Source organism: Anolis carolinensis, chromosome 5, assembly GCF_035594765.1.
Source record: "Anolis carolinensis isolate JA03-04 chromosome 5, rAnoCar3.1.pri, whole genome shotgun sequence".
Classification (NCBI taxonomy): domain Eukaryota; kingdom Metazoa; phylum Chordata; class Lepidosauria; order Squamata; family Dactyloidae; genus Anolis; species Anolis carolinensis.
Genome location: NC_085845.1, coordinates 147,081,350 through 147,097,339, shown reverse-complemented (window position 1 = coordinate 147,097,339; position 15,990 = coordinate 147,081,350). Strand labels below are relative to the sequence as shown.

The window sequence follows — 15,990 nt, the reverse complement described above, 5'->3', positions numbered from 1 at the left end:
TTTTCTTGCGGTTCATATTGGTGAACATTGGATCCTTGAGTCAACTATGAAGAGGGATTAAGGATAAAGATGGGTTCTCCTGGCTATGGGTAGATGATTAGGTCAAAGGAAGTAAAATCAGACATAGACATGTCAGCCTATAGGCAAGGAAGTAGTGATCAGACAAGATAAGAGAGAATCCTAACTGCCTGTTTCTATTTCTACTACCCCTGGTAGGGACAAAAGTTGAAAACTGTGAATGAATTGTTTCCTTGCCATGAATAATTTGTAATTCATCTTCAAATTGGTTTCATCAGGTTGTATGGTTTATGAAAAACTTGGTGAGCAAGTCTTTGGCACTCCAGGAAAGTTCATTGTTTTTGGATCTACATCTCTTCAAAACACTGGAGGTAAACAAAATATACATGTGGATACAATGAGCAGTGCACTTAGCACTTTAAAATCTGGTCGAATTATCCCTTCTCTTAAATAACTATGTATCATGGAATAAATTTGGGTGACTCGATTGTTCCTAGTTCTCTGGTCAAAGCTCACACGGTGATCTCTTTTCATCCACCACCATGAATAAAACCTCTGATATTTTTCAAGAGCAGGTGAGCCTTACAAATGTTTTTTGGACCTTTTCTGTAACATAGCTCATGCTATCGAGTGTGTTGTCTTAATTATATTGTTACTGTAATACTATCTTGATCAGTAAATACTATTTATTGCATAGACTAAAGCCTAAATGATTTCAAATAAGACTTTTTTGTACTTGGATATGGATTTTTAATATACATATGTTGCTTGTCTGAAATTGAAATTGTATCATGTGCCTTTTAAATTGTGACTCTTTAAAATTATACACAAATAGAAAATCAATCAAGCCCTTCTCATATATATTTTAAAGGAAAAGCCATTTGGAATGCATATACTGTATGTGTAATGTAAATAAATGTGTGCAAAGACCAGATACAGTGTAACATTTCTTGTCCAGCAAAAACAACATTGCTCTTGGCAATTCTTTTCTGTATTTTGTTTCCAGTGACCCCTGAGCAAAATTATAAACCACAGCTTGATCTTTGTACAGGCAGTCCCCAAGTTGCGAGCAAGATAAATTTATATTGTGGTTTAAAAATCCAAGATATGACCATCCTAATTCCTCTAAGGCCCCTTCCACACAGCTGAATAAAGTCCCACATTTTCTGCTTTGAACTGGAATATATGGCAGTGTGGACTCAGATAACCCAGTTCAAAGCAGATATTCTGGGTTATGTGGCCCTAAGGTCTTAATTGAACTGTACCCTTGAGTACTCTGGATGAAAACTAAATTTGTCATTGTCTGCTGGTATCAGGATTTATTGTATTTCCTTTCTAAAAATAATTTCTTTTCTTTAGCAATGCTGAGCTATCTCTTCATAGTTAAAAATGAACTACCCGCTGCCATAAAGTTCCTTATGGGAGAAGAAGAATCATTTTCGTAAGTTTCAATAGTGGTTTTGCTGACTTGGAGAATTTATTGTGCTTAAGTTATGGACTTACAAAAATTGTTCAATGATAGAAATACTGTATTTGCACCCTTCTCCTTATGTTAATATGTCACAGCAAGATTACAATTAGAATTAATAAGGGTAATAAAAGAAAATATAATCTTAAAAGGTAGCCTTTAAAAATTAAAACAGTAAAACAAGGATATTTCATAATACTGTGTTCCCCCAATTCTGAGATGCACTTTCCCCTCATATAAACATATTTAAAAACTGAGTACATTTTAGAACTGTATAAACACCTGCAGTTCTAAGTTGCACTCCATTTTAGCAATTTATATACATCACACACACACACACACACATATTTGTTGCTTGTACTGAAATTAGTGTGCATCTTACAATCAGTTGTGTCTTAGAAATAGCAAAGGAATACCACATTAAACCCTTGAGATACATTTTTCTCACCAAATCTCAGTTCATCTGTGAGATGCCAGGACCATCTTCCATCAGAACTTTTCAAATGTTGGATCAGATCCACAAAATCAGGTCTTCATATTCTGTAGCTTTCCAGATTTCCCACAGACATTACATTAATAATATGGCTAGAAAAAGAAAAACACACCTGCACACTATATTTTCAGTTCAGGTGTCATCACACTTTCCATGTCAGACCCTGTTATTTTATTGTGATGGAAACTTGACAGTGTTGGTGTCTTGCCTTTACATAGACATATTCAAAGGATTTGGAGACAAGTGTCTTTGAGTGCTGATGATACGTACTCCAGATTTAGAAGGTAGTCATTACTTGCCTGATGCTTTAGAAATACCTCTTTTAGGCTGCATGTGTCATATGCATACACAACTGCAGCAGTTGTAATCCAGAAAGGTAATACTTATAGGCTGTGATACTCCAGCAGGTTTGTAAAACCTGAGCCCTCTTTGAACATTGATTTTAATGCAAATAAAACTTTATGGTTGGGTTCCATGTCAGTATGCCACTGAGGCCTTTGTGCCTTTTATACAAGAGATTATATGGCAATTTGGGAACAATAAAGGATAAGAGTGAGAGAAGGCACAACTAGCAAGGAAATTGGCTGTACAAGACCTATGGTGCAGTGAGATGAATACATGATCAAGTTCTGCCATGAAAAGTTCTGTGCATAAATTATACAAATGAGACATGTTTGCCTTATTTTCTCTTGTTTTGTATAATTTTACCATTTTTCTTAATCATTGGTCTATTTTTTATTTTTGAGTTTGTAAGAATTGTTCGGAAATATTGAAGCTTATTATCTTCAGAACCACAAATGAGGACTAAAAAACTGCCTCTTTCAGTGATGACTAAAAAGCCTGACATTTCCAAGACGACTAATTCTGTGCACAGTAGTATATATGGTCTGTTTTCCATGTGCCTCAGTCTTGAATGGCTGTGAATGTAATACTGAAATTGGCTGAGATATATTTGATTTAAAAGTGTTTCCTTTTGCTTTGCTTTCTCCATTAACAACATTCACACCTGAGGACAAATAGGATAATCGGAACTGGAAATAATTTACACAACAAGATACAAAAAAAAAAAGGGTCAAGCTCGTTCCTGTATAGCTAATTGAAACAGTTCCTAGATGTGCCAGCATCTTGCTGATACTGTGTTTACATTCATGGTATCACTGCCAATACCCAGTAGCTGACCAGATGGACTAGGTCTCCAGAGAAGGATTGCATGGAAAGAAATCCTGTAGGTGATTATTTTCCTAATAGGCAGAGTTATTACTAAACAAGTTTCTAGTCATAGAGTCAAAATTGTCAGAGGATTGATTTTCATTTTTAAAAGGTGTTGCTCTCCCATGACCACAAAGATGTATTGCAAGAACTGTCTGCCTGGTTGAGTAATATTTTCCTGTGTTGACAGCTTGGGGCATGTCTAATGCCAGTTGGCACAGTTTTGCCCTTCTTCCCTCCCTCCCTCCCTCCCTCCCTCCCTCCCATAGCTCTTAAGCAATGCTTTTCTTACTAACTGAGTGAATATGTCCCAGATTCAGTGAAGAGCCTCTTGAAACTAATATGTTATACCATCTAAAGCAGGGATAGAAAGTATGTACCTCTCTGGATCTAAGGGTCCTTCTAGACAGTCCCTATATCCCAGGATCTGATCCCAGGTTTTGTTTTTTGTTTTTTTGTTTTTTGCTTTTTTGCTTTAAACTGGATTATATGAGTCCACACTGCCAGATAATCTGGGATAAACAGAAAACCTGGGATCAGATCCTGGGATATAGGCCATGTCTGGAAGGGCCCTTAGTAGTATCCAGCTGCCATGTTTCCTTACCATCAGCTGTGCCGATCAATGCAGATGGAATTCACAGTCCAACAATTTCTAAAAGGCAACATGTTCTTCCTCTGTTCTAGTGTAACTAGAGGTCATTCAGTCTCTTTTTGAGTGATTAAAAAGTGAGAATAAAATGTGAACATCCATGATGATGAAGTGATGTCATCTATCTTGTCCTTTGATTGTTGGACTGTATGGCCCTTGTGATCTTTTCCGACTCTATGATACTATCATCACCCTTTTGAAAATGTTTTTCAGGGCCTGGTATGTGGATGGGCGAGTTCTTGTTGTAACAGTGACATTCTGCATAATCCTTCCATTATGCCTTCTTAAAAATTTAGGTAAGGATATATTACCTTTCTTAGAGTTAAATATTGTTTTAAGATGTAATGTTCAAGGTGTACTCAGAGTCTGGGACATCTTAGTCTGATTGCAGATTCTTACCCTCTGTTCTTCAGAGTAAATAATACATAGAAAACTATAATAAAGAAATGTAAGCTACAATTTGATTCCGTCTGATTACATTTAGCTGTCTGAACCTGAGAAGAAATAATGTGATCATTTGACATGTCTATTTTTGACCCACTGATTACATTTTAAAAAGAGATTTCTATTCCCTGGGACAGTATAAATATTTATTTATTTAGCATATTTATACCCCACAGGGGAACTCAGAGCAGCCCTACAAAAAGGCAACAATTTGATGCCGCATAACATACATACAATAAAATAAACCTATACCTTAAAAGTTAGCGGGTTAAAAACATCTCAGCATTAAAACCAAAAACCAATTAATTAAAACCACATAATCCAAAATCATAATCCAAAGCCGTTCCAATTGTCATTGTACTATTCCGTATTCATTTGTAGCACTGCAAATTGCTGACCAAAGACTTGGTTCCATAGCCATGTTTTTACTTTTTTTTCTGACGGTCAGGAGGGAGGGAATTGATCTAATTTCACTGGGAAGGGACTTCCACAGCTGAGGGGCCACCACTGAGAATGCCCAGTCTCTCTTCCCCACCAACCGCACCTGCGAAAGAGGTGGGACCGAGAGCAGGGCCTCCCCAGAAGATCTTAATCTCTGAAGTGGATCATAAATAGTATGGATTCATTTTAAAAAGTACTATTAAATATATTTTATTCTCAAAATAAAGAGGGTTAAGGCAAGTATTTATTAGAATAAGGAATATATTTGTCAAATAGGTGAACAAACACCTCTAAATACCTAAAAAAAAAATTCTGAAAGCTAACTTGGGCATTTCCCAGAATACTCTCATCTCAACACTTTTATTTCTGCCAGTCCTCCTCAGCTTTTTCTGCACAGACTTTCAGTATTTAGATGTTCAGCATTTAACTACCTCTTGTTGCCAAGTCTCCAGACAGACTTTCTTCTCAAAAAGCCAGACCACGCAATTTTAAAGTTCTCTTCTTTTTCATTTTATAAAGGTTATTTAATAGGCTTTCCTTGTGCAGTAAAAGCTCTCACTATTCATTGATACGTTCAGATTGTAACATTTAGAATTGTCTTTGCAGCCAAGATCCTCTCCCTACTGTACAATTCAAAGCTTGTTTTTTAAATGGATATTATTGGCTGTCACCCTCAATGCTAAAAGGTTGAGTCAGAATGTTAAAAATATATATAATACATAATAAACTTTCATAACTATGGGTAGCATTTCTGGTTGAGCCTGGAAGAGGGGAAAAAGTGTTTCATTCAGAATATTACAAGCTATTGCCTTAGACAGAAAAATTACAGGGCTCTCTCATAGTGATTTGAAAATTGAAATGCATATTTGACACCTTTTAGTAGAACTGTAATGATCTCAGTGTGGTGTTAATTTTGAGGATTAAAGTAGTCACTAATATATTACCAAATAGCCTAAGAGGATAACCATTTGCATGAATTTTGCACATGCCAACATATACTCATAGGCGCAAATATAAAAATAATTATTATAATTTAAATTGTAATCTTCATACTAGGAATGACTGACCTGTGTCCCTGGTTGGTCTACTTTCCAGGACCAGGAGTCTCTACTTTCCCTGTTAGGACTCTTTAAACTGGACTTCAACTAAAGTGCACTTCAAATAGAGAACATTTTTGGATATTTTCCATAAGTAGGACATGTGGTTTAGAAATATCAATTGAATGCCGTTGCTGTGTTGCAAACAACTAGAATACATAATACTGCTGCTATAGCATATTCAATAGTTGTCAAGAGCACTTCTGGGCTCATTTTAAATTGTGATTTTTACCATCAGCAGCTTGGGCCCAAGTTATTTGAAGAACCACCAACACTCATAGAAGCTTGTCTGGCTATTAAGATTTGATTCATGGGTAACCAATTTAAAAAATAGGTTATCTCCCTTAATTTGGAATTCCATTCCATGCGAAATTCACTCAACAATGTTTTAAATATGTTTTTAAAATCACTTCTGCTTTCACTTGATTCATTTGACATTGGTATGGATTTTTAAATTATTTTTGTAGTGGATACTACTTTCTCTTCTCATTCTATACTTGGTTTTCAACCCTGCTCTTGATGTTATGTATTAGCAATAAGGTTACATTTTGTCTTAATTGTTTTATAATTCTTTAGTGGGAAAGCAGCCTATAGATACTTAAAAATAAACAAATGAGTCATAATAACAATTATTATTATTAATATTTCTTTCCCACCTCTCCCTGATTAACCATAATTTGTTATGTAATTAAATATATATTATGACAGAATGAGTTACTGAATATGTTGTATTCAAATTCCTCCCAGGATATCTCGGCTATACCAGCGGTTTTTCCCTGACATGCATGGTATTTTTTCTCATAGTGGTAAGTTTTACTTAACGCGTTCATTAACATCTAGGTTAAAAGCATTTATTTACGCTTGTGGCTTTTTCCTCACTCTGAAGGGGACAAAAATCCAATAGATTCCTGATAGCTGTGAGGGATTTACCTGTTGAAATGTCAAGCATTCATATTAAAGCCTTTGACTCCTAGAGGGGCCCAGAAAGACCTGTGGTGCCAACATTGTTGTATCTGAGTGCTTTGCTCCCTCTGACAGAGCTATGTGGCTCCACTGCATACAGTGAAAAGAGCATAGCTTGAACACAAACAAAAGAAGATCCAGGCCAAGTCCCATACTCTGGCATCAGTGAAAATGAGAAGACTTTTAAATCCTCACATTGTAACCTTGCAGAGACCTTTCAGATTAGTTTGGCTTTCTACAAGATGGACAAACAAAATATCTATTTGAACCCTTTTAATTTATTTGTGACTGGTTTACAATGCACTTTTAGGAGTCCCCCTGTCAAAGACTAGTCCAGTTCTTTGGATGAGTTTCAAGAGTTGAGACATGAGGATGCAAATCATAGAATCATAGAATAGTAGAGTTGAAAGAGACCTCATGGGCCATCCAGTCCAACCCCCTGCTAAGAAGCAGGAAATCGCATTCAAAGAAAGTGCTGGCTCTGTCTGCTCATCCTCCTGTGCTTTTCATCCATGGTTGCCTTGGCTTTATCACAGCCAAAATCTGACCTTTGCTGAGGAAAAGCAGGGTGTCTCAAGGACCTTTCATTATGATCAATCCTGCAGCAGTCTGAATTACTATGCACCTATTTGGATGACTCATTTAAGAAGGTAATGTTGAAGGAAGATAGTGGTGTCTATTGAAATTAGAGCTCAGGTTCTGCATATTTGCATGTTTTTTCCATCTACATGAGATTACTAGAAGGTTTGGAGGTAATGGGGTAAGCTGCTAACAGCACTAGGGCCTATTCCCATCAAATCAGTTGAAGCAGATTATCCTGACTAAATAGTTGAATGTGGCAATGGGCTGGATAAAGACTGATAATCTGTGACTCAATCAGACAAGATGGAAATTATGCTAAAGTATTGGCTTTCTATTGGCTAAATTGCCTTCTCTAAATAGAGTTGTACTTCCAAAGAAACTGTTTCATATTCTGAGAGTTTTAATACATCTAGCTCTCTCAGACATGAGTATCTTTTACCAGCTTTAGCTTATATACTGAATATAACCTTATCTGGAGAGAGATGGCCTCACTGTATTTTATCCATGCAGTGCCTGGATTGCTAAAGTTAGCTGCAAGTATAAGACATTTGAAGGCTCTAGAACCTGTCATTAGTGTAGAATAGATCAGAAAGACTACTCACAGGAACAGGACCATTTCAAACATATTAATATAGTACTGTACCAATAACTGCACTAGTTGCTTGTCAGATTATGAGCCCCACTAAAATTGTTGATTTTGAGCTTTATAAATCCTTCACTTAGATGGAACCATCTTTCCTAATTCCTGTCTCACAGATCATCCCCTGAAGTCCTTCTTGGATACTACCACCCACTGGTGCAATACTGGCTACCAAAGAAAGGGCCTTCTTTGAATTGTTCTGTGCTCTGTAGAATATTATTATTATGAAGACCATTTGCCATCTTCCTTATTTACATTTAACTGTCAGGATAAGACTTTTCCATTTTTTCAGGCATGTTGACCTAAATCCAACATTTGGTACAATAAATCAATGGGAACTTAAGTTACCACTTATGAACATTCCTTTGTTTTAGTCCATCTAGTCTAGCTGAGATGAACAACAGAACTTAATGTGTTACTTCCACTAGTGGTTTTATGGCTGGCTTAAACTATTTGACATTTTAAATGTTAGTATGCTTAGTGTTTTATCTTTACTGTTTGATGTTATAATTTCATCTTGGCAGTTAATGCTTATAAAACAACCTGGGGGTGTTTGTCAATTGAGGAACTAAAGCCACATAACTTTAATGTAAAAAATAATAAATTTGTTCTAATTACCAATGTTTATTTCAGGTGGTCTACAAGAAATTTCAGCTTCCCTGCCCCCTTCTAGAAGGAAACACAAATAGAACCGACTCTGCATTTTCAAATTCTAGTTCTCTTTATGAGGATATGTGCACACCCAAGTATGTGACCTTTAATTCTAAGGTATGTTTCTCTCCACAATTCTCTTGTCATTTCATCCTTCTTATAGACAGTTCTGGACCCTGAAGGGAGAAAATAGGGTTTTTTAACAGAATAGGCCACATTTTGGATACATTCTCTTTCCAAAGCAGAAGTGTTCAAAGAAACGACTTTTTTTTTTTTACAATAAACCAGGTAGTATAGTGTATAAAAGAGGGAAATACGTTAGACAGAATCCCAAAGAGTGATTCCATTGATGGAATTGCTACGGGGCAGCACTACAACCATTCAAACCCTACTATTGGGATTTGGGAAACCCTCTGGAGCAGGTTGCATGCAGGGCTGAAGCAGTAATGGGAAGGAACAAAAACATGTCATGGTAGTGAGTATCTAATAGGTGAACATGGGATTAGGCCATAGTGTGAGAGCAGAGGACAGATAAGGGCCATCTAGAAGAAATGGTCAGTTTTTTTGGATTCCATTGTAAAAGTTTTGGGTTTACATTAAATGTTTGAACAGACAGTCTACTGCTGGAATTTTCTGACTTGAGAGGTTATGAAATGTTTTTCCTTTATATAAGAAAAGGCTAGTGAGAAATGATCTGATACTCTATTAGATATGCTGTGCCTTATTCTAGAGATAGAAATTAAGTGACCAATGGGAATTTTTGCAAGCTGAAGAACTTTGTGAACATGGTTATACAAATTAATTGAGATGTATCTTCTGTACCTCCAGTTCTGCTTTTTATTTCATACTGGAATTTCCCCTTTGTAATATTTGAAGGCTTAGACATATATATAGTAAAGAACAGAAGGTAACATTTGAACAGATGTCAGTTTCTGAAAAAGAAAAGCATATTGAAATAGTAATTACCTTGAATATGGTTTCAGAAATGCAATATATTAATATTTGAAAAGCACCTAAAATTTCGTAAGCATTATGCAAAGCACTTACAGGCCTGAATCCAATCATCAGTTGGACTAGAGTGGACCCAGTGGAAAAATGTGGTTTATGCAACTGTTGTCACTCAGGAGTTATATCTAAGTAACTACTCTAGTTGGGATAACCATTGAGACCAAAAATATATGACAGACATAGGACAAAAGATGGTGAGGGAAGAGAAAGAAAGCAAACATAAGGATCAGTTCTTAATGTGCCATTCTTATAATGAATGATCTACACAAAGAAGGAGTTCAGCCTCCCTTTCATAGCAACCAAGTAGAATGTCCATCAAGAAGTGACCTTTAAGGGAGACGAGGAACTAAAGCCAAGCCCTGCTTTTCCATATCCCCTTATTTTGCAGCAGTCAAAGGATCAAATCTAATGATAACATTATCATCAGATATTCTGGTAGTGGAAAGGCATTTTTGAAATGTCATTGCATGCACGTTATACAATAGGTATTATCTTCTCAGTGAAGCTATAGCTAGTTCTATTTCTATTTCTGATGTATATAGGGCAGACAAAATTCAAAAGTCTCCCTTTCTTTGATAGGAGAGTTCTTCCTTCAGCAGAAGGAATTTTTAACATGAAGGCATTTACAATGATCTCAATACAATACGTGGTACTTTGCCTCACATTGCATTATCCTGCTGAGCAGCAGCATATCTTAAAAAGGTTATTTTAGGCAACAACTCCCCACATCCCTCAGGCACTGGCCATGCTGGCTAAGGGATTCTGGGAGTTGTATTCTATAGAAGGAATATTTCCATACTCTGGAGATTAGTAAATATGATATGTAGCAGTTAAAGGCAGAGGAGTCATCCTACCTCAAGCAAAAAGGTGGTGAACCTAGTTAATTAGTATAAAGCAGAAATTTCCAAACTGTTCCATGGAACCGTAGGGCAAAAGCATTGAGGAAGTTCTATGAAAAATCTTTTAAATCTTTTTTTTTAAGTTTCTCAGTGCCAGAGAATGAAGATCTTGTTGAAATTCAGTGCAGCTCTGCTTTGAAAATAAAAATTGAATCTGTGCCACTAATCTGTGCCCTATATCCCAGAATATCAAGGCAGAAAATCCCACAATATCTGCTTTGAGCTGGGTTAACTGAGTCCACAATGCCATATATTCCAGTTCAAAGCAGATAATGTGGGATTTTATTCAGCTGTGTGGAAGGGCCTGAGAGACATAAACCAATCAGTAGCTGGAAAGATGATCCAAGCAATGCTCCCTTCTCTGTCCACCTTTTCAGCTTATGCTTACACACACACACACACACACACACACACACACAAACAAATTTAGGATTAAGTTGGATGCTACCCCAGATTTATGTATTCTGCTGATAGACATCAAGCCCAATTTCAAAACTGTTCTTAACTACAAAAATGAAACAATTTCATTCATCACTTTTTGTGTGAATCCAATATTTTCTTATACCAAATAAATGTTTTCTGGTACCGAAATAAAAATTTGTATTTGTATTTAAAATATTTTCTCTGTGTTTTCAAACCTACTACATACAAAATACTCAAAAAAAATAGGAGTGCATGAATGAAAGAGGGAAAAACTTCATGGGTCTACAATGCCTAGGGACAGAGTTAGAGTTCAGTGGGGAGAAAAATCTTCTGAAGGATTCCGTGGCCAAAAAAGTTTGGGAACGGCTTGAGAGTATTATCAAATTCAGATATTTGAATCAGTGAAGTTTTCTTGATATGACTAGGGAATATATTTACTGTTCTGATTCTCAGCTTTGTTTTTGTTTCCAAACAGACGGTGTATGCTTTGCCCACCATTGCATTTGCATTTGTGTGTCACCCTTCAGTCCTTCCAATCTACAGCGAACTTAAAGAGTAAGAACATATTTATTGTTTCATTATAAAAGTGAACCCTGATGTCTCCAGAATGTTGATACCAGAGTCTACATTGTTACTTATCAGAGCAAAGGAACCTTTATTTCAACAAAACAACAGGACCCACTTGCCCCTAAACACATGGTTTTGTAGGGTTCTGTTTGAAGAAGCCATAAAGCAACAATAAGTCTTTCTTAATTTGGCATCTTAGACCAAAAAGAGCACATTCCAGATCACTAAGGGCCCTTTCAGACAGGCCCTATATTCCAGGAACTGATCCCAGGTTTTCTGTTTATCCCAGGTTATCTGGCAATGCAGACTCATATAATCCAGTCTGAAGCAGAAAACCTGGGATCAGATCCTGGAATATAGGGCCTGTCTGGAAGGGCCCTAAGATCTCCCCATACCCATACCAGTTTCATGCTGTATTCTGGGGGTTGTAGTCTAAAAAGTTTATTTCTAAGATCTAATAATTAGATCTCCTGGTAACTACTGTTTCCTTGATACAACGGTACAGGCATGATAACAGAAGAGAGAGAGAGACAATTCGATTTCAGGCCTGAGAATTAAGGGTTTTAAAAACATTTTTAGTTTTGAGGTTCCTCCTCTCTTTTCTAACCAATTCAAACATGGTGCCCTTGCTCTTTCTAACTTTTGTTCTTCCATAAATTGGTTTTTAAAATCAAAGCTGGGATTATCAGAATTCTGTCATATTTCTAGCCTATACTGGACTATTTCAAGTTTCCAAACATGAAACATGTAGTCTTTTTTTTTTTTTTTGCTGGACTCAATTTACCATATTTCACTGTGAAATATTACGCAGTGGTGACTGTTTTGTAATGAAATACGATATTTTGTTAAATAATCACGTCTAATAAGCAGCAAGATTTAAACCATGTATTTTAGTAGCTTGTAGTTTAATGCCACATGGATCTTCTTCCCCCTCCCATTTGAAAATGACAACTACGAACAAGCCTGATCTGAATTAAGAGATAGGGCAGAAAGAATATGATACTTTGATAGAAAAAATGAACTCATAAAGACATAGGAACCTGCCGTATATTGACACAGAATGTATTGGGCCATCTAGCCTAGTATTGTCGACAAGGCAGTGTTCTTGAGAGTTTCAGGCCTACTGTAAACTGGAGATGACTTTTGCATTTCCAAGCCTGCTAGCTGTGGTTGTTTTTAATTTCTTCTCATGCCATGGTTCTGATAAACCTTTTATATCTCCAGGAATGTTGCTTGTTGAGGGAGGAATGCTTCTCTTGGCCCTTTGATACCAAATAAGTCTTTGAGGGTGTCGGTTTTTATTAGGACATGGCATGGAGCCACTCGCCCCTCACTGTTGAACTGATATTTTTGGACTTCCCAGCACCTGTTGTTTATAGGGAGAAAGATAATTCTCATTGTTTAACCATATATTTGATGCCATAAGGAGTTTGATCTTGAGAATGAGTTCATTTATCGTGAGTCAACTGCAGATAAGTAGCTGCAATGCCACAATTACAGTGCATTGAGATTGTTATTGGAATCCTACATGCAGGTTTCCAATGCCTTTAGAGCCAAAGCAGGCCATTACTGGGGAAACAGAAGTCCTGGGCTCCCCAGGTAACTACTTTGCTTTTAAAATCAGTCCTCCATATCCACAGATTCTGCAACCACAGATTCCACCATCTATGGCTTGAAAATATTGGAGGGAAATCCAAAAGGGAAACCTTGATTTTGCCATTTTATATAAGGCATATTGTTGTTATTACACCACTGTATATAATTGGACATGAGTAGCTGCAGATTTTGGTATCCACTAGGGTTCCAGAACCAAACTCCAGTGGATACCAAGGACCTGCTGTAATTTTTAGTCTGTAATCTGTGTTAAAATCTTGCCAGACAGTGTTAGTCACTGTTTCTTTATTATTCAATATCATTCCTCTCTTTTTTTTCCAGTCGTTCTCAGAAAAAGATGCAGATGGTTTCAAAAATCTCTTTCTTTGCCATGTTTGTTATGTACTTCCTGACTGCCATTTTTGGCTATTTGACATTTTATGGTAGGTAAGCACTTTTTGCTGATGTGTGTGAAAATCTAAGTCATCTCTTTATCCTTATTTTTCTTTTGAAATGAAGTGTTGGTATGGGGAAATACTGGTGTGTGTATATTTAAAATATACATGTTATTCCCTGCTCACTGATTTTTGTAGAGTGGTGTGAGGTGTTTCATCTTTACTGTCACCACACAATGAGAAGAAAGTATAAAAATCAAAGATGCTATATTTTAAGATGACATTTCTCTTCTCCTGAATCTTGTACTTTCTTTTGTATTGTGATAGAAAGTACAGGTGGAAACTGGGCCACAGCCCACTGTGAAAAATTGGGCCACGGCCCTCCGTCATATGTCACACTGTGGGAAGGAACATGTCTTTTGACCGAGTATGAAAGGAGGAGGAGAGAACTTGCGTAAAATGTCACTGATTTTGTGTGCCTCGAGTAATTTCCGACAAACAATGACCCCAAAGTGACTTCGTTAGGGTGTTTTCTCTGCAAGATTTGTTCAGAGGGGTTTGTCCTTGCCTTCCTTTGAGGCTGAGGGAGTGTGACTTGCCCAAGGTCATTCATTGATTTTCCATGACCAAAAGGGAATTCAGACTCAGGTCTCGCTGTGTCCTGGTTCAGTGAGTCTGAAATTATCCTTATTTCTTACTGGTAGTTCTATGTGTAAAATACTGATATTTTTACATTGTTTGACTGGAGTTAAATGAATCTGTGGAAAATGCTCTGAGTCAAGCGCATGCATTCAGGCATTTTTTTTCTGCTCGGGATGAATAGGCTGGAATTTACCCTTCACAAGGGGTGAACTCCAGCAGAAAGTAAGCTTCCAGTGAGTTCAGTGGAGTTTACTCCCAAACAAATATGTATCAGGTTTCAGCCTGAATGTGAATATCAAGGCTCACTGGAGCATGGCTTAAAACACTGTATTTGAACCAGCTTGCTTCACTGCCAGCTCTGTTGTCTGCAGATTAATCACATTTTGTTTGAGATGGCTCTTGCTAAGTGGCAGCTTCTATAAATTAATTGCTTAACTGCTGGAACAACCCTGCCCTTGTCTTCCCTGCAGAAAATGTGCAGTCAGATCTGCTTCACAAGTACCAGAGTAAAGATGACATCCTGGTCTTAACAGTTCGCGTTGCTGTCATCGTTGCAGTTATACTCACAGTCCCAGTGTTGTTTTTCACTGTAAGTTATGTTTATAAATGTAATTCAAGATACTAGGTACAAGCCTCTTAGATAGATGTTGTCGTGTTGAGAGTTGTACTTCAGACTAGGAACTTCAGACATTTTATCAGGAATCCAGTTTGTCTTGTCTGCTTTCATCTCCATGAGGAGTTGTCCTTTTATTAAGCTAATGGATCTTAACTTTCCTTCTGAGACAAGACCATCTCAGCATACTTTGTATGACAACAAGGATAGATTATAACAGTACAGGCAGTCCCAAATTTACAAACATTTGACAATAGGAGAAAGGTAGGCTCTGCTGCCTTTAGGGCCCCCCTGCTGCCTTTAGGCCCCACCCCCTTCATATCCTAGCAACTCCCTCAGCTAAAATGGTGCCCAGGGCACAGGCAGAGTGCACTTAGGCCTGTCCACACTGCCTATAAAATACAGATTATCTGATTTGAACTGGATTATATGGTAGTGTAGACTCAAGGCCCTGCCACACAGCTATATTACCCATTTATAATCTTATATTATCTGCTTTGAACTGGATTATCTTGAGTCCACACTACCATATAATACACTTCTAAGCAGATAATATATTATATTTAGATAAGATTACAAATATAATATGAAATAATTACTGTGGTATAATAATACATAACAATACAATCTCTAAAACCAGGATAGTAAATAAAGAGCAACACTCTGAAAGCAGGGAAATTGGGAATTTCAGAAAGGAAACAGTCAGGGCCAGCTAATATTTCCCAACAAAGGATTCCCCCAGGCAGGAAGCAACCAGGCTTTGAAGCTGCAAGGCCATTAAATGCTAATCAAGGTGACTAATTGCAGCATTCATACCTGCCACAACGAGACTATTAATTGCTATTCAAACTGGCCAACCAAGGATTCTGCAAGGTAGAAAGTGGCCAGGCTTTCAAGCAGCAAGGCTATTCAGTGCTTTTCAACCTGGCCAACCAAGATTTCCCCTAGGTGAAAAATCCCCAGGCTTTGAAGCCATGAAACTACTCTGTCCCATTCAACTGGCCTAGCAAGGATGTCCTATGTAGAAAGCAGCCAGGCTTTTAAGCTGCAAGACTATTCAGTGCAATTCAATCTGGCCAACAAGGATTCCCCTACAAAGGAAGTAGCCAGACTTCAAAGTGGCTCTTTGATAGAAGGTGCTACTCCAGTTACTCCAGAAAACGGCCAGGCTTTGAGGCTGCAAGGCTATTCACTG

General features: G+C 37.3%; 1 protein-coding gene across 2 annotated transcripts in view; it reads left to right on the top strand.

Moving 5' to 3' along the window:
* slc38a1 (solute carrier family 38 member 1) overlaps positions 1 to 15,990 on the top strand; it is a 71,604-nt gene that overhangs the window by 41,825 nt on the left and 13,789 nt on the right. For both annotated transcript variants that reach the window (XR_010006721.1, XM_003221189.4), the window contains exons 6-13: positions 297 to 389; positions 1,378 to 1,459; positions 4,051 to 4,133; positions 6,567 to 6,625; positions 8,638 to 8,772; positions 11,461 to 11,540; positions 13,488 to 13,588; positions 14,653 to 14,771. Coding sequence is in view for 1 of the 2 variants with exons in the window: in XM_003221189.4 (XP_003221237.1) it covers positions 297 to 389; positions 1,378 to 1,459; positions 4,051 to 4,133; positions 6,567 to 6,625; positions 8,638 to 8,772; positions 11,461 to 11,540; positions 13,488 to 13,588; positions 14,653 to 14,771 (752 nt within the window). In the remaining variant the exon portion in view is untranslated. The remainder of the gene's footprint in view (positions 1 to 296; positions 390 to 1,377; positions 1,460 to 4,050; positions 4,134 to 6,566; positions 6,626 to 8,637; positions 8,773 to 11,460; positions 11,541 to 13,487; positions 13,589 to 14,652; positions 14,772 to 15,990) is intronic.